At 44.0% G+C, this 22,811-nt stretch overlaps 1 protein-coding gene across 6 annotated transcripts in view; it reads left to right on the top strand.

The window, feature by feature from the left end:
• The window catches only part of stard13b (StAR related lipid transfer domain containing 13b), a 426,906-nt gene that overhangs the window by 251,736 nt on the left and 152,359 nt on the right, over nucleotides 1-22,811 (top strand). Inside the window, exon 1 of one of the 6 annotated variants that reach the window (XM_073043871.1) lies at nucleotides 22,504-22,795. The exons of the other annotated variants lie outside the window; for them this stretch is intronic. Within the exon in view, the coding sequence (XP_072899972.1) occupies nucleotides 22,627-22,795 (169 nt within the window). The 5' untranslated portion in view covers nucleotides 22,504-22,626. Of the gene's footprint in view, nucleotides 1-22,503; nucleotides 22,796-22,811 lie in introns of those variants that run through there. 6 annotated transcript variants of the gene reach the window in all.

Here is a 22,811-nt window from a genome sequence, read left to right as displayed (position 1 = left end):
TGTGAACTACTCATCAATTTTATTGGTCTACTGTTACGAGGCAAAATGTTTTTGGCGGCATGAAAAAAAACCATGCATTAGCCGCACCGTATTAAAGGCCGCAGAGTTCAAAGCTGTTCAAAATGTGGGAAAAAAGTAGCGGCTTATAATCCGACATCTACGGTAACTGTGCACTGCAGGTTGTTGACTCATGTTGGGACAACCTTTGTTCTGTAGTATCGCTATCATGATGACAATTTCAACCTGTCTTTCTCTGGTTTCTCACTTAAGCTGTAGATTCATAAACATATTAAAACACAGAAAAGGGGCAATTGACTGCCTCCTCCTCTGCCCTCTCTGTGTTTTTCTTATCATGGGACCAGCATCATGCTCCCTTGGTCCTAATCAAGTAAATCACATGTAACATGACATCCCTTCCTAAATCAAATGCAAAGTGATGCAATTTGGGAATTTTAACCAGGACAGTGAATGGCAGAGCGCATGGAGTGTTGTTGAACAGAGACCTTGGGGTACAAGTACATGGTTTCCAGAAAGTAGCACACAGGTAGATAGGGTGGTGAAGATAGTGTATGATATACTTGTCTTTATTGGCCGAGGTGAGGATTTTACATAACATAAGAACATAAGAACTAGGAGCAGGAGCAGGAGTCGGCATCTGGCCCGTCGAGCCTGCTCTGCCATCCAATAAGATCATGGCTGATCTGGCCGTGGACTCATCTCCACCTACCTGCCTTTTCCCCATAAAAATTAATTCCCCTACTAATCAAAAATCTATCCAATGTTGTCTTAAATATATTTACTGAGGTAGCCTCCACTGCTTCATTGGGCAGAAAATTCCACAGATTCTCCACTCTCTGGGAAAAGCAGTTCCTCCTCATCTCCGTCCTAAACCTTCTCCCCCGAATCTTGAGACTATGTCCTCTAGTTCTAGTAACATTTTTACCTTTTATGTTACATTTGTAGAAAACTTTGGCTAAGCTGCTTTTGGAGTATAGAGAGTAGATCTGGTCAGCATGCTACTTACAAGCTGTGAATAAGCTAGAAAGGGTACACAAAAAATTGCCTAGATTGAAAGACTTGAGTTTTAAGGAGAGATTGGCTGGGAATGGTCTGTTTTTCCTAAAACAAAAGAGGTTAAGAGGTGACATCAGGGAGTGATAGTAAATTATAAGAAGCATAGATATGGTAGGCAACTAGCATCTAATTGCCATGGCAGATGTGTCTAAAACTAGAGGTTTAAGGTGAGAGTGATATGTTTTAAAGAAAATCCGAAAGGTAAATCTTGCACAAAAGTAGTAGTTGGTATCTGGAAAGAATTGCCGGAGGTGGTGGTGGCGGCACAGACAGTAACAACATTTAAGAGTCCTCTGGACAGGTAATTGAATGAGAAAAGCGCAGAGGGCTATGGAATTAATGCAGGCATATGCAATTAGTAAATTAGGAATAATGGTTTGCATTGACACAGTGGGCTGAAGGGCCTTATACTGTGCTCTATGACTCTAACACCATATGGCCTCCGTGTCTTTGGTTGCTAAGCTCCCAAAATTTACAATTTCCTTTTTAAATCCCTTAATCTCTTTTGTAATGTTAATTGAAACCAACTTCCTGTACTATATTTACTATATAGCTTCTGTAAAGATCACTGAGATGCCTTGTACCCCAAAAGTTGCACAATAGATGCTAGTTGTAACTATTTGACTCAGAGTATTTATACTTTCTTATATCCTGATGACCTTTCAGTACTGTAACAGTTTAATTAAAAAAACACGAAATGCTGGCAGAACTCAGCAGGCCAGACAGCATCTATGGGAGGAGGTAATAACGATGTTTTGGGCTGAAACCCTTCATCAGGAGACAGTTTAATTACTTCAGTTTATTGTTGTTAGGTGTCAGACCTTTAATATAATCAACCACTAATTCCTTATCAGTAACTGTTATTCACAGCATACCTCTCAGATTAATGCGAGAAAAATAGGTTACCATAAGGTGCAACAAGAGACACTAACTGATTTTCATTGTTCCTCTACAATGGAAGCTTAGCCCCTGCTCTACTCACTTTACACCTATGACTGTGTGGCTAAGTACAGCTCCAACACCATATACAAGTTTGCTGATGACATCACTGATGTGGGCTGTATCAAAGGTGGTGATGAATCAGCATACAGGAGGGAAGTTAAAAGTTTGGCTGAGTGGTGCAACAACAACAACCTCTCCTTAGTGTCAGTAAGACCATGGAACTGATTGTAGACTTCAGGAGAGAGGAAACCAGAAGTCCATGAGCCAGTACTAATCAAAGGATTAGAGGTGGTGAGGGTCAGTAACTTTAAATTCCTGTGTGTCACTATCTAGGAGGACCTGTCCTGGACCCATCATATGAATATAATTGCAAAGAGAGCACGACAGCACCTCTACTTCCTCAGGAGAATGCATGTCATTAAAAACCTTAGCAAACTTCTATAGAAGTGTGATGAAACGTGTGCTGACTGGCTGCGTTACACCTGATATGGGAACACCAACGCCTTAGAGTGGAAAATCCTCTACTGGATCTGGCCCAGGACATCACGGGTTAACCCCCCCCCCCCCAACCATTGAGCACATCTACATGAGATATTGCTGCAGAATAGCAGCACCCATCATCAAAGATCCTCACCACCCAGGCCATGGTCTTTTCTCGCTGCCACCATCAGGTCAGATGTACAAGTGCCTCAGGACTCGCACCATCAGGTTACTACCCTTCAGCCATCAGGCTCTTAAACAAAAGGGGATAACTACACTCGTTCCGCTTCCAGCATTCACACAAACTATGGTCTCCCTTTAAGAACTCTATATCTCATTATCAGCTTGTTTTCCATTGATCCTGTTTACAGTTTCTGTTCTATAGATTTGCTAAGTATCCTTGCAGCAAAAGAATCTCAGGGTTGTATGTGGTGACATGTATGTACTCTGATAATAAATTTTACTTTGAACTTTGAAAGGTAATTTTCAATGAGTTCTCTCAATTAAAATTACTCTGATGTGCCATTACCTCACAGTTGCCGGAGGAATGGGAAGTATTTGAAGCAAAGACTGTAATAAACTCATTTTCTATTCTTTTGCCTTTCTTTATATTATGTCAGAAAAAAATTGCATTGAGGGAAAAGGGTATAGATTAAGAAGTTCAGATAAGGTCTGCAAACTGCTGGTGTTGTATTCCCATGGTTTGTGATATGGCTAGTGTAACTGAAGAAATTGGAGTCATGTTAATCAATCCCAACATTCAGAATCCAATAAAAATTTGGTAGGGAAATATACACTCAGTGGCCACTTTATTAGATAGACCTATACACTGCTTATTAATCCAAATAACTAGTAAGTCAATCATTTGGCAGCAACTCAGTGCATTAAAGTATGAAGACATGGTCAAGAGGTTCAGTTGTTGTTCAGACCAAATATCAGAATGGAGAAGAAATGTGATCCAAGTGACTTTGTGGATTGATTGGTGGTACCTGTAGTTGGAGTACCTCAGAAACTGCTAATGTCCTGAGATTTTCACACACAACTGTATCTAGAGTTTCCAGAGAATGGTGCAAAAACAAAACTAATCTATCGAGTGGCAGTTCTGTAGACAAATATGCCTTGTGAATGAGAAAGGTCAGAGGAGTATGGCCAGACTGGTTCAAGCTGACAGGAAGGCAACAGCAACTCAAACAACGGTGCATCTGTTGGTAGTGGTGTGCAGAAGAGCATCTTTGAACACAAAACACTTCAAACCTTGAAGTGCATGAGCGTACAGAAGCAGAAGACTACATCAGTCTTCACTCCTGTACCTAATGAAATGACCACTGAGTGAACAGTATTAAATACTCTGTGAAAGTGGTCTTGAGGACTTCTTAAGCAACATACACTAAAAACTGCAGGAACACAGTAGGTCAGGCAGTGTTTATAGAAAAGAATAGATAGTGGATGTTTCAGCCTGAGACCCTTCTTCAGGGCTGAGAAGGAAGGGGAAAGATGCCTGAATAAAAAGGAGGGGAAAGAGGCTAACTGGAAGGTCGTTGGTGAAACCAGATGGGTGGGGAAAGTCAAGGGCTGGAGAAAAAAGTAGCTGATAGGAGAGGAGAGTGGACCATAGGAGAAAGGGAAGGAGGAGGGGACCCTGGTAGAAGTAATAGGCAGATGAGTAGTGAAAGGTCAGAGAGGGGAATAGAGGAGAGGAGTGGGGGGGGGGGGGGAATTTGTTTACCAGAAAGAGAAATCAATATTCACGCCATCAGGTTGGAAGGTAACCAGACGGCGTGTTGCACCTCCACCTGAGGGTAGCCCCATCTTCGCACAAGAGGAGGTCATAGATCAACATGTCAAAATGGGAACCTGAATTAGAATATTTAGCCACATGGAAGTTCCTCTTGTCAGCCAGTTGTCCCCAAATTTACAATGGGTCTCTCCAGTGTAGAGGAGGCTGCATCATGAGCACTGGGCACAGTAGACGGCCCCAGTAGATTTGTAGGTGAAGTTCTGCCTCACCTAGAAGGACTGTTTGGGGCCCTGAATGTAATCAGAATTAAAATTTTTGGCAATGTGGAGGACTTAGTGCTTGAATGTGAGATTTTGCTGCAATGTTTTCCAAGGCCAGTAGGGGGACATCAGACCAAATCTTCTCCTGTTTCGTTAACAATATCATTCCACCTCTTAAACAACAAACTGAAAAGCCCAAATAAAAATGAATAATTGCATAAGATATAGGCTCCTAATGGAATTGCTAAAGATTGATCTAATCGGAGACAGTTACGCAGTTTTTGTCACTGGTTTCCACAGTGATGAACTTTTCAAATCTTAACCAAAGGTTTATTTGCTCAAGCAAAAGGAATAAAAATAAGCACTCAAAGACTGATTGGATTGAAATATCCAAATCCCCCAAATCTTCTGACTTGACAGATGAGGTTAATTACAGTTCAGTCATTGTCACCATAGGATGAATTAATATTTAATCCCCTTTCAACCAATGTATCTAGCTGAAAGGTTTCTAGGGATTGGTTAATGAAATAAAAACGGGTTTATAGTGCTTGAGTTTAGAAGGCTGAGGTGGGGATCTTCAAAAGATTTCCGATGGCAGGGATGTAAGTTTAGAAAATAGGGAGGAAATGAAGAAGCATTCTTTGTTTGCCTGGCTTCTTAACAATGATTAATGCCGGGTCATGTGAAAGTATCAGGACTGATGCAGATAGGGTATTAAAAGATATAGAACACAGGTGGCTAAATGGAATTGAAATACAGTATTATTGAATATTGCAAAACTGTTGAGGCGCTGAATGGTTCACTCTTTTACCATTGATCTTCAGCTGTCACAGTGGCCTGACAGCTGAAGATCAGTCCAGCTGGTTTAAAGAATACAAGAAAAGAAGATGTTTGGTGCCCATCACTCTCTCTATTGGTGGATTCTGTTTCTGCCTCTTGTGCAGATCTGATAGAAATTATTTCGCTGGTGTCACTAATAGTTACTGCTCTGTCCTCTGGTATTCTTCTTACTACTCGTCTCTGTCTTTATCTCTTTCTCTTTTGAGGTGGCACCTAAAACTGATCTCTTTCATCAAGCTTTTGGTCACTTGCCTTTATAAAATTTAATGTGGCTCATTATTAATTTTTTGTCTGATGACTCCCCTGTGAAGTCATTTGAAAATGTTGCTTTATCCAATGTGACATACAATTGCAGATTGTTGTTAGATCAGCTGTTTTGTCTTTTGCAACAATAGGAGTTATTTTGACCAAAGATTGGAAACGTTGTGCAAGAGATTGAGTGCTAACAAGGCAGGCCTAGTTGAAAATCTGGATTTAGCATTCAGCTTTGATTGAATTGCCGATTAACCGTTCTCTATACTGCAAAGAAATGCAAAATCAGAAACAAGCAGCGTCGGCATTCAACTGTAGATTATTTCCAATTTTGGTGAGCTTTTATTACAATGCAGTGGAAATCGCTAGCAAATTGCAGAAAGCCAGAGAATACAAGGAAAATGATACAGTTTCTGAGTTATGACACTGAAGGAGTTAGTGCAAGGAAACACACTGTCCTTCAAGGAGATATGCAGTATCGGTCTTTTTGGTCTGTCTTTACTGTTGCTTCGTATCCTCCTTCCATTGCTCTTTCAAATACTCCTCTGGTTGCTCAGAAATAGTGCACCATAAGATTAAGTAGCACAATACTTTTTAAATGTAAATGCCTTAGGGAATTCCCAGAACAAATCTCTCTCAGGTGTCAGTAAAGTCTTAACAAAACATCCAAGAAAGCCTCCCAATGATTTTTGGAGGTTCTTTTCACAGCTGCATAAAATTTTGAGCATCCCCTTAAGAGGAGAGTTTACCTTTTTTAGGTCACAAAAATACAACTGCAGGTGCTGTGGATCAAAGAATACGTACACAATGCTGGAAGAACTCAGCAGGTCAGGCAGCATCCGTGAGAAAAGAGTAGCCAACGTTTCGGGCCGAGACCCTTCATCAGGAATGGGGGGGAAGAGAGGGTCGAAGCCCAGTAATAGAGAGGGGGAGGGGGTAGGGCCTAGAGGAGCCAGGTGGAGAATCAATCAAAGGGAGGATAAAGGGGGGAGGGGATAAGCATGAAAGAACTGTAGAGATAAAGAAGCAGAAAGTTGAAAGGGGAGAGAGGCAGAGAGGGACCTGGGATAGGGGATGGGGAGGGGGAGGGAATTACCAGAAATTGGAGAATTCGATGTTCATACCACCAGGCTGGAGGCTACCCAGACGGTAGATGAGGTGTTGCTCCTCCAACCTGAGTTTGGCCTCATCATGGCAGTAAAGGAGGCCATGTATGGACGTATCTAGATGGGAATGAGAGGCAGAGTTGAAGTGGGTGGCAACCGGGAGGTCCTGTCTATTGTGACGGACGGAGCGTAGGTGCTTGACGAAGCGGTCCCCCAATCTGCGTCGGGTCTCGCTGATGTAGAGGAGGCCGCACCGGGAGCACCGGATGCAATAGACGACTCCAGCAGACTCGCAGGTGAAGTGTTGCCTCACCTGGAAGGACTGTCTGGGGCCCGGAATGGTGGTAAGAGGGGAGGTGTGGGGACAGGTGTAGCATTTGCGCTTACAGGGATAAGTGCCAATTGGGAGTTCTGTGGGGAGGGACGTGTGGACCAGGTAGTCGAGGAGGGGACGATCCCTGCAAAAAGCTGAGAGGGGTAGGGAGGGAAAGATGTGCTTGGTGGTGGGGTCTTGTTGAAGGTGGCAGAAGTTGCAGAGGATAATGTATTGGATCCGGAGTCTGGTGGGGTGGTAGGTGAGGACAAGGGGAACCCTGTCCCTGTTGTGGTGACGGGAGGATGGGGTGAGGGCCGAAGTGTGGGAAGTGGAGGAGATGCGGGTGAGGGCATCTTTGATGACGCCAGAAGGGAAACCACGATCCTGAAAGATAGAGGACATTTGAGAAGTCCTGGAACAGAATGCCTCATCCTGGGAGCAGATGTGGCAGAGACGGAGGAACTGGGAATAGGGAATGGCATTTTTGCATTGGCAGGGTGGGAAGAGGTATAGTCAAGGTAGTTATGCGAGTCAGTGAGTTTATAGAAGACATCAGTGGACAGTCTGTCTCCAGAGATGGAGACTGAGAGATCAAAAAAGGGGAGAGAAGTGTCTGAGATGGACCAAGTGAATTTAAGGGCTGGGTGAAAGTTAGAGGCAAAATTGATGAAATTGACGAGCTCAGTATGGGTGCAGGAAGCAGCACCAATGTAGTCAGTGTAGCAGAGGAAAAGTTGGGGAGTGGTGCCAGTATAGATTTGGAGCATTTACTGTTCCACATAACCCACAAAGAGGCAGGCATAGCTGGGGCCCATGCGAGTGCCTTTTTTAGGTAGTGTTTGAAAACACCATGAACATGTTCACTTTCAAGCAGCTGGTTGTGGCTAGGAGAATGTGCTCATTGAAATGTTGGCCATTAAAATGCCACACAGTCTCTTTAAAGACACTGGTCTTTATATAATAAAACATATCTATATCTATTCTAAAGGAGATTGGGACAATTATTATGAAAAGTGGTTTATCTTACTGCTGCAAAAGTGATTGCAAGATGTATCACTAGTGTGGTGAACAACATAGTCTGGACACGCCCCCTGCTGACTGCTCCTGTGGCCCCTCCCACAGACCCCGGCATAAAGGCGATTGAGGTCTGAGCCCGGCCCTCAGTCTCCAGGATGTAGTATGGTGGTCAACTATTGCTTGTTCTTTCTTCCAGTCAATACAAGCCGATATCTCGCCTTCACGTCTCAGAGAGAGTTATTGATGGTGCATCAATTTTATTGACTGGAAGTTTTAAAACCTGGAAAGCATTTTACGTCCGGAAAAATTGGATTTGGACCCCCAAGCCCCTGAAGCAGCTCTTGCCTTTGAACTCTGGCTTGCATGCTTCCAATCATACTTGGAGGAGGTTAGTGCAACTGAACCCGCTGTTATGCACAGAATTCTCCTCTCGAGGGTCACCCTGAAAGTTTACTCACTTATCAGGGACCTGTCGACCTACCAAGGGGCACTGGACGCCCTCAAAAGACAGTACCTGCGGCTGGTGAACACCGTCTATGCAAGACATCGCTTAGCTACGCGACGACAGCGACCTGCAGAGTCGAGCGCCCAGTTTCTCCGAGCCCTACAGACACTCGTGCGAACTTGCGGCTGCAAAACTCTCACGGCGGAACAGCATGCGGAGCTCCTCGTACGAGACGCCTTTGTTACAGGGATCAGGTCTGTGTACGTGCGCCAGCGGCTGCTGGAAAATGCCGATCTTACCTTACGCTTGGCGATCGAGACGGCCGACACGCTGGAGGCTGCTCTGCACAACGCTGACGCTGTTCAGCCACGCGATCCCCCGCCGGTTCCGTGGACACCACAGACCCCGCCGCCGCCGGTTCCCGCGAGCAAATTCGCCAACGCCGCTGCCAGTCACGATTCCACGAACTCCCCGAACCCGACCACAGCTGCTGCCAGTCGCAAGCCCGCGCAGTGTTACTTCTGCTGACTCAAAAAGCACCCCCGAAAACGCTGCCCGGCCCAAGAAGCGACCTGCTCCAGCTGCGGGAAGAAGGGCCATTTCGCCAAGGTCTGTAAGTCTAAACCACGAGCGGGGTCGGGCAGCACTGCGTGTGAGGCATGGGGGCCGCCATCTTGCCTGCCCACCTCTTGCGAGGCATGGGGCCGCCATCTTGCATGCCCGGATGTGGGCGGCCATCTTTGTTGGCGCCAACATGCCCCGCCCCCTACCCACCGGTGCTTACCGGGCACCAAGACAGCGGTTCAACTCTGGCCACCGTAACCCTCGACCAAAGCGCCCCACACCAGCTTGCAAGGTCAATGATGGACATCCTGGTGGAGGGGCACAGGACTAGCTGCCTGTTTGACACGGGCAGCACTGAGAGTTTTATTGACCCGGACACAGTGCAACGCTGCAGACTCATGACACGGCCGGGCAGCCAGAGGGTTACCTTGGCTTCTGGGTCGTATTCCACAGACATCCGGGTGGGTTGTGTAGCGACATTGGTGGTGCAGTGCACAGAATATCGGAACTTTGCGCTACTGGTCATGCCTCAACTGTGCACGCCTGTGCTATTGGGTCTGGACTTCCAGAGCCACCTCAAAAGTGTGACTATGGCATATGACGGGCCCCGCCCACCACTCACTGTCAGGAATCCTCAGTTTTGTGGGACTTCGCCATATACCCCACTACTGACCACACACACACACACCGAACCACACATCCCACCCAGCACCATGCCGACAGTGTCGTGGTTTCTCGTGCCCCACAAACGACCAGGAGACGCAGAAGATTCTTCAAGAAGTATTAAACTTTAATTTGCAAATCAAAGCTGAGACAGTCATTGAGCTAGTCGCTGATTGCCCACCGATCCTTGTACATAGCATTTTTTATAGCAATCTCCTGGTTTAGTTACATTAGCATATGTAATCGGTCTGTAGTTGCGTATCACACGTACATCCGCCACTATTGTTTCTACCCATTGACTTAATCATGTTCTAATCTACATCTCTTAGCTACCTCCCATTAACACACCATTGTCTTCTACATTCTTAAGATTTCATGATTTAATCATGTTCTAATCTACATCTCTTAGCTACCTCTCATTAACACACCATTGTCTTCTACAAGATTTCGTTCTCCTACAGAATTGGATACATGCATAGCAAATAGCAAGTTTCAAAACTGACTACATAGTTTTGGTTACACAGCAAAATTTCAACTTTTATACTCCAATAACAGCTGCGCTGACACCACTTGCAGCCTCTCCACCCTCAAGATCCCTCCCCCACCGCTGTTCGCCAACCTGACCCCCAACTGTAAACCTGTGGCAACTAAAAGCAGGAGGTACAGCGCGGGGACAGGGCCTTCATTCAGTCAGAGGTGCAGTGGCTGCTCAGGGAGGGGATCATTAAGCCAAGTACAAGCCCTTGGAGGTCCCAGGTGGTTGTTGTTCGGACCGGGCAGAAAAATAGGATGGTCGTGGACTATAGTCAAACCATCAATAGGTTCACGCAGCTTGACGCGTACCCCCTACCCCGCATCACGGATATGGTCAACCAGATAGCTCAGTACAAGGTGTACTCTACAATAGATCTGAAATCCGCTTATCACCAGCTCCCCATCCGCCCAGAGGACCGCCTTCGAGGCGGGTGGCAGGCTCTATCACTTCCTGCGTGACCCATTCGGTGTCACAAATGGTGTCTCGGTCTTCCAGAGGGAAATGGATCGGATGGTGGATCAGTGCCAACTGAAGGCCACATTTCCCTATCTGGATAATATCACCATCTGTGGTCACGACTGGCCGGATCACAACGCCAACCTCCAGCGATTTTTCCAAGTGGCCAAAGCCCTGAACCTTACTTATAACAGGGACAAGTGTGTGTTCGGAACCACCCAGCTCGCTATCCTTGGGTATGTCGTGGAAAACGGGGTCATTGGCCCTGATCCCGACCGTATGCGCCCCCTGTTAGAACTCCCTCTTCCCACCACCCTCAGACGGTGCCTGGGCTTCTTTTCCTATTACGCCCAATGGGTCCCCCATTACGCAGACAAGGCCCGCCCCCTGGTCAAGTCTACCACATTTCCCCTCTCTGCTGAGGCCTGCGCGGCCTTCAGCTGCATTAAAGGAGACATTGCCAAAGCAACAATGCATGTGGTGGACAAGACCATTCCCTTCCAAGTAGAGAGTGACGCCTCCGATTTCACGCTTGCTACTACCCTCAATCAGGCAGGCATGCCAGTAGCATTCTTTTCTTGTACCCTTCAAGGCTCTGAAGTTCGGCACTCCGCGGTGGAGAAAGAAGCCCAGGCCATAGTGGAAGCTATTAGGCACTGGAGGCACTATCTCGCCGGCAAAAGGTTCACCTTGCTGACCGACCAGTGCTCAGTTGTGTTCATGTTCAGCAACCAACAGCGGGGCAAAATCAAAAATGATAAAATTTTGCAGTGGAGAATAGAACTCTCCACCTACAACTATGATATCCTGTACCGGCCTGGAAGGCTCAATGAGCCCCCTGATGCCCTATCCTGGGCAGCGTGTGCCGGCGCACAGCTCGACCAGCTATACGCCCTCCATGCACATCTTTGCCATCCGGGGGTCACCCGATTTTACCATTCCGTGAAAGCCCGGCACCTGCCGTACTCCCTTGAGGACATCAGCACGATGACCAGGGACTGCCAAGTCTGCGCTGAGTGCAAACCGCACTTCTACCGTCCTGAAAAGGCGCAACTTATCAAGGCCACCCGCCCCTTTGAGCGACTGAGTGTTGACTTTAAGGGCCCCCTTCCCTCCACCGACCGCAATGTCTACTTTCTCAACATTATCGACGAGTACTCGCGGTTCCCCTTTGCCATCCCCTGCCCCGACACCACTGCCACGTCCGTCATAAAAGCCCTGCGCCAGCTCTTCACTCTGTTCGGATATCCCTGCTATATCCACAGTGATAGAGGGTCCTCCTTTATGAGTGACGAGCTGCGCCAGTACCTGCTGGCTAGGGGCATTGCTACTAGTCGGACCACGAGTTATAATCCCCGGGAAAATGGACAGGTGGAGAGGGAGAATGCCACAGTCTGGAAGGCCACACTTTTAGCCCTTAAGTCAAAAGGGTTGCCGGTCTCTCGATGGCAGGAGGTCCTCCCTGAGGCACTCCACTCTATCCGCTCCCTGTTATGTACGTCCACCAATGCCACCCCTCACGAGCGCCTATTCTCTTTTCCCAGGAAGTCTGCCACTGGGACCACCCTACCAGCTTGGCTGACATCCCCAGGGCCAGTGCTGCTCCGGAAACATGTGAGGAGCAATAAATACTCCCTGCTGGTCAAAAGGGTTCACCTTCTATATGCGAACTCCCAGTATGCTTACGTGGTCTTACCTGATGGGCGGGAGGACACGGTCTCCGTCCACAACCTGGCGCCCGCAGGAGCAGCAGACCACTACCCCGAACACTCCCCGGTAGCTATGAACCCTGTACCCGAGGTGACACCGCGCACACCAAGCCCTACACAGACTCCTCACGACACTCCTATACCGGGCGTCTCGTATGCGCATATACCAGGCGCCTCGCACACGCATGAGGGATCACTGACACCTAGTGGGCTGACACCTCCAGTTAGGCCGGAACCAGCACAACCACCGTCTCCGGTGCAATCACCACTGGCACCTGTGCAATCGCAGCCAGTGCTACGTATAACACAGCGACAGATTCGACCACCTGATAGACTTAACCTGTAAATATACTTGTAAGAAACTTCGCCCCATGGGGACTCTCTTTTAAAACAAAGGGGGGGTGAATGTGGTAAACTACATATACCTGTCTGGACACGCCCCTTGCTGACTGCTCCTGTGGCTCCTCCCACAGACCGTGGCTCCTCCCACAGACCCTGGTATAAAGGCGATTGAGGCCTGAGCCCGGCCCTCAGTCTCCAGGATGTAGTATGGTGGTCAACTACTGCTTGTTCTTTCTTCCAGTCAATAAAAGCCGATATCTCGCCTTCACGTCTCAGAGAGACTTATTGATGGTGCATCAACTAGTTAATTTTCTTGACGAAGTCATTGAGTGGGTTTCTTCCAAAGGAATAATTTGAGAAAATTCTGGGAACATTAGGCAGGTCATATTGCTTGTGTGAAAAAAGAAAGATTTCAAATCAAAATCTTTCATCAAACCTTTCTGATAAAAGGTCTCAATCTGAAAGGAACTCTATTTTGGCATCTACGGATGCTTTCCAACCTGCTGCGTATTTTTTAAATATTCTTTCTTTCACATTTGCAGCATCTGTAGCAGTTTGGCTTTGTTTTCTTTGGTGAAAATGCTTAAATGGTATTTTCAAAATGACCAATTTGCCTGATTTTATTATGTTTTACTGTGCATATACAGATGCACACTCTTTGTCTAAAGTGTAGAGATGAAATGGATAAGGACGTGTTCTAAGTATTCAGAGTATTTCCCTGTCTGGTCAGCCTTGTATTTGGCTGCTTTCTCAGTCTGCGTGCTCAGGGAATGTTTTCTTTACTGTGGATTCAGTGCATACTTCTCTCTCTCTACAGTTACAAACTTAGTAATAAAAGTATAGAAAATCACAACTCTGAAAGATAAGGGGAAGAGGGCAGGAGGGTTGGGTGTACACCTCACCTGACCATTTAAAAAATGCCCGGATTCTCATCTCATTCAAGAATGGGGCAGATCTCCAATATAGTGGGTACTTTCTAAACACACAAGGGGGATTTATGAAGTGTTGTTGATTTGGGCAATGGACACAGGTCATGCTAACGTAACTGCTTAGGATAATGAACATGACTGTACCAAGAAGAATTCTTACTTCACAGACCTTTAATACTTAAATCTAATCCAAGAAACCACTGCAGAAAATCATTTTAAAATTGGCAGAAACCACTCTATGTTCAGAAAGGTTGCTAGTGTTAGAAATAGAAGAAATTCATATTAGTGTAATAGGTGCTAAATGTGTAAGCTTTTATTATAAACATATTGTGAGTTAGAGAGCACATAAGATTTACAGATCTTAAAGCTCATGGAGCTGAATAAAAATTGTTGGGTTTTGTTGGAAATCAAATCTCTCCATTGTTGAGGTTAGTGTTTCTGACCAGCATTGAATTTAATGAGAGGACCATCCTTGGCAATATCCAACATTGCCTACATCTTGTCACAAGCACACAACAGTTAGTACTAAGCTCCTAGTTAGTGATCATAATTCTAGGCCACTTCTAGATTTTTCAGCAGGGTCTTCTCTCAGCATGCTAAATGGAGTTTATCAGGATAACCTATGGGGTTGTTCATATGAAATTTCCTTGGTGTCTGTTGAAGTAAAAGGGACAAATCTTTTGGAGGGGTATGTTTGCCTTGGTATTTACTAGAATGGTACGTAGATTTTAAAATGTTAAATTATGAAGAAAGATTAGATAAATTATAAGGAGGAAGTTGTCACAAACAAAAGAAAGCCTGGAGATGCTGGAAATCAAAGTAATACACACAAAATGCTGGGGAAGATTTGAACTTACCAGAATAAGCATTCCTAGATTTTGGGTGTAATATTTTGTTCTCCAGCATCTGCAGACTTCCTTTTGTTTGTGATTCGACTACTACACTGCGAAGTCTCTTCCAGGAATGCCTGTCCTGAAGAAGTTCAGATCTTCCCTAGCACTTTGTGTGTATTAGGAAGAGGTTTCGATTGATCATCCACAACATAAAGACAGAAATTACTGGGAACACTCTGCAGGGCAGCGAACACCTACGGAAAGTGGAGTAGAGTTAATAGCTCAGGTCCAGGCAGTGACCATATCCAATAAGAATCTAACTACCTACTCTTGGCAATTAATGGCTTTATCCTCACCAACATCCAGAGACTGGAAATTCAACTAGACCAGTACTGAGTGTACATGAACAGGTCAGTTCCTAGGTATCCTGAAGTGAGTGGCTCATCTCCAAAACTTTATAATAAAACTTATATCCACAGGACACAAATCTGTAATGTGATGAAATACTCTCCTTGTGCCTGGATGAGGGCAACTCCAACAAAGCTCAAAACCTTAATGTCATCCAGGACAAAACACCTATATGACTGGCTGCTCATCAACGATCTAAAATATCCATTCCCATCAACACAGGTCCACTCTGGTTGCAGTGTGTACCATGTATTAGATTTACTTGATCAGGCTTTTCCAATAATAACTCCTAAACCATGACCTCAATCACCAAGAAAGACAAGGGAAAAAGAGGCATGGGAGCATCATTGTGTATGGATTTCCCTCCAAGTCACAAAATCTTCATATATTGCTGGTCTTCCATCATTGCTAGAAATCCTGAAACTCCCTCACCAAGAGCTCTGTAAAGATTGCAGAGGTTAGCTAACTTTCACTTTCTCAAGGGCATTTCTCAATAAATAGTAGCCTTGTCAGTGATGCCTAAGAAAAGAATAAATCAAAAAAAAAGGTACACTGAGTTCTCAATTGGGATGAAGCCTCTGGTACTATACTTCTGAGGCCCTGTCCCCAGAAAACTATTACAGTGTTTTTACAAGAGGTGAGCTGAATTTTGTTTCTGAACAAAAATTGGATTTTAGTAAAAAAGCTTTGAAAAGTCCACGTGGAGTCCAGTGATGGAAAGTGGGGACTTTGATCATTTAATACTCTGCAGATTACAGAGGCAATAGTGAAATCTTTACATTCCTGGATAGGTCATTCTAAAAGGCCTCGGGACTTTGGTCTTTCATTCTATTGTTCCCTACAAATGGTGGTTACGTTATTCTTTCTGGTGAACTAAGCAATAATGATCTATTTGAGCCATTGTGGACTAGATAACGTTACAGATCTTCCCTGTGGTAATTTGGAAGATTCTGGAGTTTTGGAAATTGTGGATGTTTGTGGCTTTAGGGTGTGCCGGGCTTATAATGCATGTTTACTAGCTTCTTTTGACAGAAGATCATTGTTGCCATCTTAACTAAACATACACTGTGAAGTCAGTTCTGATTTGACAAATCCAAGCACTTGTTTCTAGGACTCAGTCGATAGGAGCAACTTTAATCGAGCTCTCTGCATCAATTCAACTTGCTTTATTCGTTCTCTTTTTTGATTACTAAAATGTAAAAGTTTTAAGAAAATACGTATTGCAAGTCCTAAACACTAGTTTTTGACACCAATGATATGCAGGTGAAGTATGCACATACAGTTAGTAAGCTTGTACCAGAGTACAGTGAAATACTTGTCTTGTAGACTATTCTTGCAGATCAGTGCATTCAGCTAGTACAAAGTTAGCTGAGATAAATTTTTCAAGGAATTAACAAGACAAATTATTGAAGGTAGAATGATAGATGCGGTGTTTTGGGATTTTAGCAAGGTATTCCCCATGTAGTCTCATTCGGAAAGTCAAGAGGCATGGGAATGCATGGGATCCAATGAAACCTGACTGCATGGATTCAGAATTGGCTTGCCCAAAGAATGCAGAGTGTGGTAATAGTGTATTTTGCCTGGAGGTCCATGACTAGTGATGTTCCGCAGCAATCTGTTCTCGGACCCTTGCTGGTAGTGATTTTTATAAATGACTTGGATGAGGGAACATAAGGGTGCTCAGTAAGTTTGCAGATGACATGAAGGTTGGTGGTGTTGTGGCTAGCACAGAAGGTTGTTGTAGGTTACACTGGGACACTGACAGGATTGAGAGCCGTCTGACAACTGACAGATGGAATTCAAGCTGGAAAAGTGTGAAGTGATGTACTTTTGATGGTTGAATTTGATGACAGAGTACAAAATTAGTGGCAGTATTCTGAGCAGTGTGAAGGAATAGGGGGATCTTGGTGTCCAAGACCATAGATCCCATAAAGCTGCCCCATAAATTGATAGGGTGTTTAAGAATCCATATGGTGTGTTATCCTTTGTTAATGGGAGGATTGAATTCAAGTGCTGTGAGGCAATTTTACATCTCTGTAGAACACAGATTAGACTACACTTGGAGTATTGTGTTATGTTCTGGTCACCTTATAATAGGAAGGATATGGAAGCTTTAGAGGGAGTGTGAAGATTTACTAGAATGCTCCATGGATTAGAGAACATGTCACAAAGAAAGTTTGTACAAGATAGGGCTTCTCTTTTTGGGGTGAAGCAGGATGAGACTTGACAGAGGTATATGAGATGATAAAAGGCATAGATAGAGTGGTCAGCTGGAACGGTTATCCCAGAGTGTCCATGGCTAATGTGGAAGGACAAACTTTTAAGGTGATTGGAGGAAGGTATAGAGGGGATATCAGAGGTATGTTTATTTTTACACAGAGAATGGTAGAGGCAATTACATTAGGGACATTTAAGAGAGTCTTAGACAGGTACATGGATGAAAGAAAAATGGAGGGCTTTGAGCAAGGTCCTAAAGAAAGATTTTAGGGAGCTATGTAGAAAGCTGAAAAGCAGGACCTCCAAGGTAGTACTTTCTGGATTGTTGACTGTGCCATGTGCCAGTTGGTGTAAGAGCAAGATGATTAGGCAGATGAATGTGTGGCTGAGGAACAAGTGCAGGGGGCTGGGGTTCACATTTCCGAATCATTGGGATCTCTGCTGGGGAAGGTATAACCTGTACAAAAGGGATGGGTTACACCTGAACCTGAGGGGGACCAGTATCCTTGCAGGCAGGTTTGCTAAAGCTGTTTGGGAGGGTTTAAACTAATTTGTCAGGGGGGTGGGAACTGGAGTAATAGGGCTAAGGATGGTGTAGTTGGTTTACAAGCAGAGGCAGTGTATAGTAAGAGTAGAGATCGGACCACTGGAAATTGATGCTGGAAGGGTAGTAATGGGGGGAAAGAAATGGTGGATGATCTAAAGTATTTTGAATCAGTCTTCACGGTGGAAGACATTAGCAGTGTGCTGTAAATTCAAGAGTGTCGGGGTAGAAGTGAGTGAAGTTGCCATTACGAGGGAGAAGCTGTTCAGAAAACTGAAAGGTGTGAAGGCAGGTAAGTCACCTGGACCAGATGGTCTACACGCCAGGTTTCTGAATGAGGTGCCTGAAGAGATTGTGAAGGCATTAGTCAGTAGATTCTGGCATGGTACCGGAGGACTGGGAAATTGCAAATGTCACACCACTCATCAAGAAGGGAGAGAGACAGATGAAGGGAAATTATAGGTAAGTTATTCTGACCTCAGTGGTTGGGAAGATTTTAGAGTCGATTGTTAAGGATATGGTTTCAGGGTACTTGGAGGCACATGATGAAATGGGCTGAAATCAGCATGGTTTCTTTAAGGGAAAATCTTCAGCTAACAAACCTATGGGAATTATTTTAAAAAATAACCAGCAGGATGGACAAAGGAGAATTGGTGGATATTGTGTACATGAATTTTCAGAAAGTCTTTGACAAGGTGTCATACATGAGGCTGCTTAACAAGTTAAGAGCTCTTGGCATGACAGGAAAGATGCTAGCATGGATAGATCATTAGCCAATTGGCAAGGGGCAAAGAGTGGAAATAAAAGGAGCCTTTCCTGGTTGGTAACCGGTAACTAGGGGTCTGTATCGGGACCACTTCGTTTTAAGTTATATGTCAATGATTTGGATGATGGAATCGATTGCTTTGTGGCGAAGTTTGCAGACAATACAAAGATAGTTGGAGGGTCAGGTAGTTGAGGAAGCATAGAGGATACAGAAGTACTTAGACAGATTAGGAGAAATAGCAATGATGTGCAGAAGGAATACAGAGTCGGGATGTGGATGGTCATGCACTTTGGTAGAAGAAGTAAAAGTGTAGACTATTTTCTAAATGGAGAGAAAATTCAAAAATGTGAGGTGCAAAGAAACTTAGGAGTCCTTGTATAGGACTCCCTTAAGGTTAATTTACAGATTGAGTTGGTGGTGAGGAAAGAATTCCCATAGATTTGTAAAGCAAGATTTTTCCTTAAGGAAACAATTTATTTTGAGAGGACTAGAACATAAAAGCAGGGATGTAATGTTTGAGGATTTATAAGGCACTGATGAAGCCACACTTGGAGTATTGTGAGCAGTTTTGGGCCCCTTATCCAAGAAAGGATGTGCTGACACTGGAGAGGGTTCAAAGGAGGTTCACAAAAATAATTCTGTGATTTAAATGTTTATCATATGAGGAGCATTTGATGACTCTGGGTCTGTACTCACTGGAATTTAGAAGAATGAGTGGGTTCTCATTGAAACATATTGAATGTTGAAAAGCCTCAATAGAGTGGATGTGGAGAGGATGTTTTCAAAGGAGGAGGAGTCCTAAGACCAGAGGACACAGCCTCAGAATAGAGGGACATCCATTTAGAACAGAGATGTGGAAGAATTTGTGGTGAATCTGTGGAATTCGTTACCACAGGCTGCTGTGGAGACCAAATCATTGCTATATTTAAGACTGAGGCTGATAGATTCAGGCCATAAAGGGATACGAGAAGAAGGCAGGAGATTAAGACTGAGAGGGAAATGGATCAACCATGATGAAATGACAGGGCAGACTTGATGGGCCAAATGGCCTAATTCTGCCCCTATATCTTGTGGTCATGGGGCAGTTTTGGACTAAACCATTCAGGGTGAAACACAAACCTTTACCCTGGCTACTGGCCGTACTAACTCCAGTGGAAAGTAAAATTGGACAGAGGGTAATCTAGGCCTCTAGCCTGATCCTGTCCTGTTCTCTGAAAGGAGATTAGATTGCAGTTGTCTGTTTTGTTCATCACTTGTGATGGAGCACACTGTAATGGTAGCTGACTGCCTGATGAGGTTCTGTTTACAAATACTGTGATAAATCAATTGAGAGCCACTTCAGCCGTGTACGCTTTCCCTCACACTCAAATGATGTTGAAATGAGAAACCACTCTACCTTGTGCTCCTGCTCACCTTTTACCTTGTATAGTTATCGGGAGAATTATCATGAATGGCAAAGACAGGAAGGAAAACTAGAAAAAACTTTCTCAGCTACATTTGAATTTGGGCTATCCTGAGACAGGCATGCGTCTAACCTTATAAGAGCAGAAGACATAGGACAGAATTAAGCCATTTGGCCCATTGAGACTGCTCCACCATTCAATCATATTTTCCATCTCAACCCCACTCTACTGTCTTTGATGCCCTTACTAATCAAGAAACCATCAACCTCCGCTTTAAATATACTCAATAACGTGGCCCCCTCAGCCGTCTGTGTGGAAATGAACATAGAACATCGAACAGTACAGTACAGTTTAGGCCCTTCAGCCCATGATGTTGATTGCCCAGATGAACAACACATATTGGTCCAATTGACAGATTAGTAGTACAGAATTCAGGAGGGTTGGTTATGTGACAGTGTAAACATGGTTTATTTTATTTACTGTCAATCCTACACTTAACATTTGTGCTGCTGCCTTGACGTTGCCCTTCTTTCTGCTGTATCAGTAAATGCAAACATACAAACTCAAGAGCAGCAAGTCCAGAGGATTTTATTTTTGCAGTGAGGCTGATGTTGAATATCATGTGCTATAAAACCATGCACCATTAATTAGCATAAAGCATCTGAATGATTAGTATAAATTATGCTGTTCCATGCATATCAAGGTTATTATAAGAAGAAAAATACTAATATGAAAACATTGCCATAATTATTTTTATTCCCTATTTATTGTTCTACAGAAGTGCATACAGGAAGACATTCAAAGACAACACAGAATCCTTCAGAAATGTTTTATTTTAAAGTTAGAAGCAAGTCATAAGATACAGGGCTGTTTGTTTGTGGAGATTCAATATCAATTTTGTAGATAAAAGAAAGACAAACATTTACGCTGTGCCTTTCACAGTCACAGAATATTTCAAAATACCTTACTGTGTAAATACAATGGTTAATTTCCATACAGCATGCTTTCAATGGGCAAAGTAACGAGTGCTGAATGTGAGTACAAGCATTCACAACAAGTTGGTGCAAGCATCTCTGCATTCATCAATGGAACTGAATGTGTGGGAGTAAGTACAACTGGGGCCAATCTTCTTTGGTGTCATACTGGATACCAAGCTTAACGTTCACTCCCAACGTATTTTAACAATGCCAGTTGAGTAATAGATATAAAAATGGCACTGAGACATTTCTGAAGCTATCCTTCAGATAGTTCAGTGAGGTTTTCTTCATCATCTGAGTGAGAGACATGGCCCCAGTTTAACATTTTATCTGAAAGACAGAATCTCTGCCAGTAGAGTTTTTTTTTAATGTAGCATCAGAATATAACTTAGGTGCTCTTTCAGTTCGGCCCTTTGGAAGAATGGGCATTGCTCTGTAAGTTGGAGCAACACACAAAATGCTGGTAGAACTCAGCAGATTAAGCAGCATCTATGGAGAGAAATGGACAGTCAACATTTAGGCTTGAAACTCTTCCTCAGGACTTCCCAGTGTTGAAGTGTTTCAAACATAACCATTTCCCTTTACAGATGCTAACTGATCTTTTGAATTCCTCCATTTTGTGTGTTGCTTCAGATTTCCAGCATTTGCAGTCTCTGTTGTGTCTCCATTTTGCTCTCAAAGTTCTGTGCCTCGAAGGTAGTTCATGCACTGGCATCTCATCTGTCCCACTAATCCAATTAAAGAGGGAAGTTAAAAATCAAGTTATGAAATTTGCATAAATTATTTCTCCTACAGTTGCAGCCCGATAATGCTTTTTTTCCCCATGTAAAATATCGATTGTTTTTCCCTGCAGTCAGCCACTCTTAGACCTTGTTTTTATCAAAACAGTTGATTGTGGAATTACCAAGAGGGAAAATAAAATGTGCCTGCCTAAATTCTTTTGCAGGCTTGTTGCTACCTATCAGAGCACTACCCTCCAGCACCAGGCCAATTGTGATTAATTAAGTACACTCACACAGCCTCTGGCAGGTAAGGGGTGAGGCTCCATGTTTAGGCAGGAAGTTTTGCTAAAACAATGTCATTATGAAATGAATTCCAACATGTAATATTCATCCGTTTGGCATGCTCACCAAATTATTCCAGCTTTAATTATATGTAAATAACACCAATTATGATACTGTACTTGTGATCATGTTGTGACAGTATCAAATAAAGATTTATTTGAAAGTAATACTCCTTCAGAAAATACAGGGCTGTAGAAGCATATAGATATTTTAAAGAATCAACAAAATGGATTGATCCCAGTGGACATTGAGACACCTGACAAATGATGAATGTATAATAGATGAATGTGGTGATGTTTTTGCTTCAGATTGAAGCAAATTCCTCCATTTAGTATCTCTGTGTCATGCTTGCTGAAACATTATTTTCAGTATAAAAGCTTTTCCCAGAGTGGTCTAACTCTGTCCAAGTCTTTTCAAATTCCTTCACACTGTTTCAAAGTACTTATTCAGCTCTAAGTTATGTGATTGGTTGTTTTATTTATTTCCACAATTGTATAAGATCACAAACACATGGACAGTGATTTTAATTTGTCAAATGGTGCTTTCTCACTCACTGAGTTCACTGGTTCTTCTTGGTCATGTGACATATGAGCTGGAGTTCTGTCAGCAGCTACTCCCTTTTCCTGAAGTCTGCTTCAACTTTTCACAGTTCAGCAGTGTTTACTGCCTCGCTTCACCAGCTGCTTGGTCTGTTAGTCTGCCCCTCACAAGGTGAAGACAGCCTGTACTCAAACTTTGTTGCCGTTATGCTCATGGAGGTACCTTTGTCACCAAGCTCAGGCTGTGCCTATCTGAGTTCCCTGTCACCTCAGGGCCAGGATATGTACCTGAGGCTGGATCGGTCACAACGGCGATCACCATATAGGATGAGCAGGATTATTGCAAGGCAGCAGCTGCTGACTATAATTCAGCAAGGTATGTCTTTCAGTAC

The sequence above is a fragment of the Hemitrygon akajei genome, chromosome 4, assembly GCF_048418815.1.
Source record: "Hemitrygon akajei chromosome 4, sHemAka1.3, whole genome shotgun sequence".
Lineage (NCBI taxonomy): Eukaryota > Metazoa > Chordata > Chondrichthyes > Myliobatiformes > Dasyatidae > Hemitrygon > Hemitrygon akajei.
Note: the sequence above shows the minus strand (reverse complement) of the source record. Positions and strands in the feature narration are given on the sequence as shown.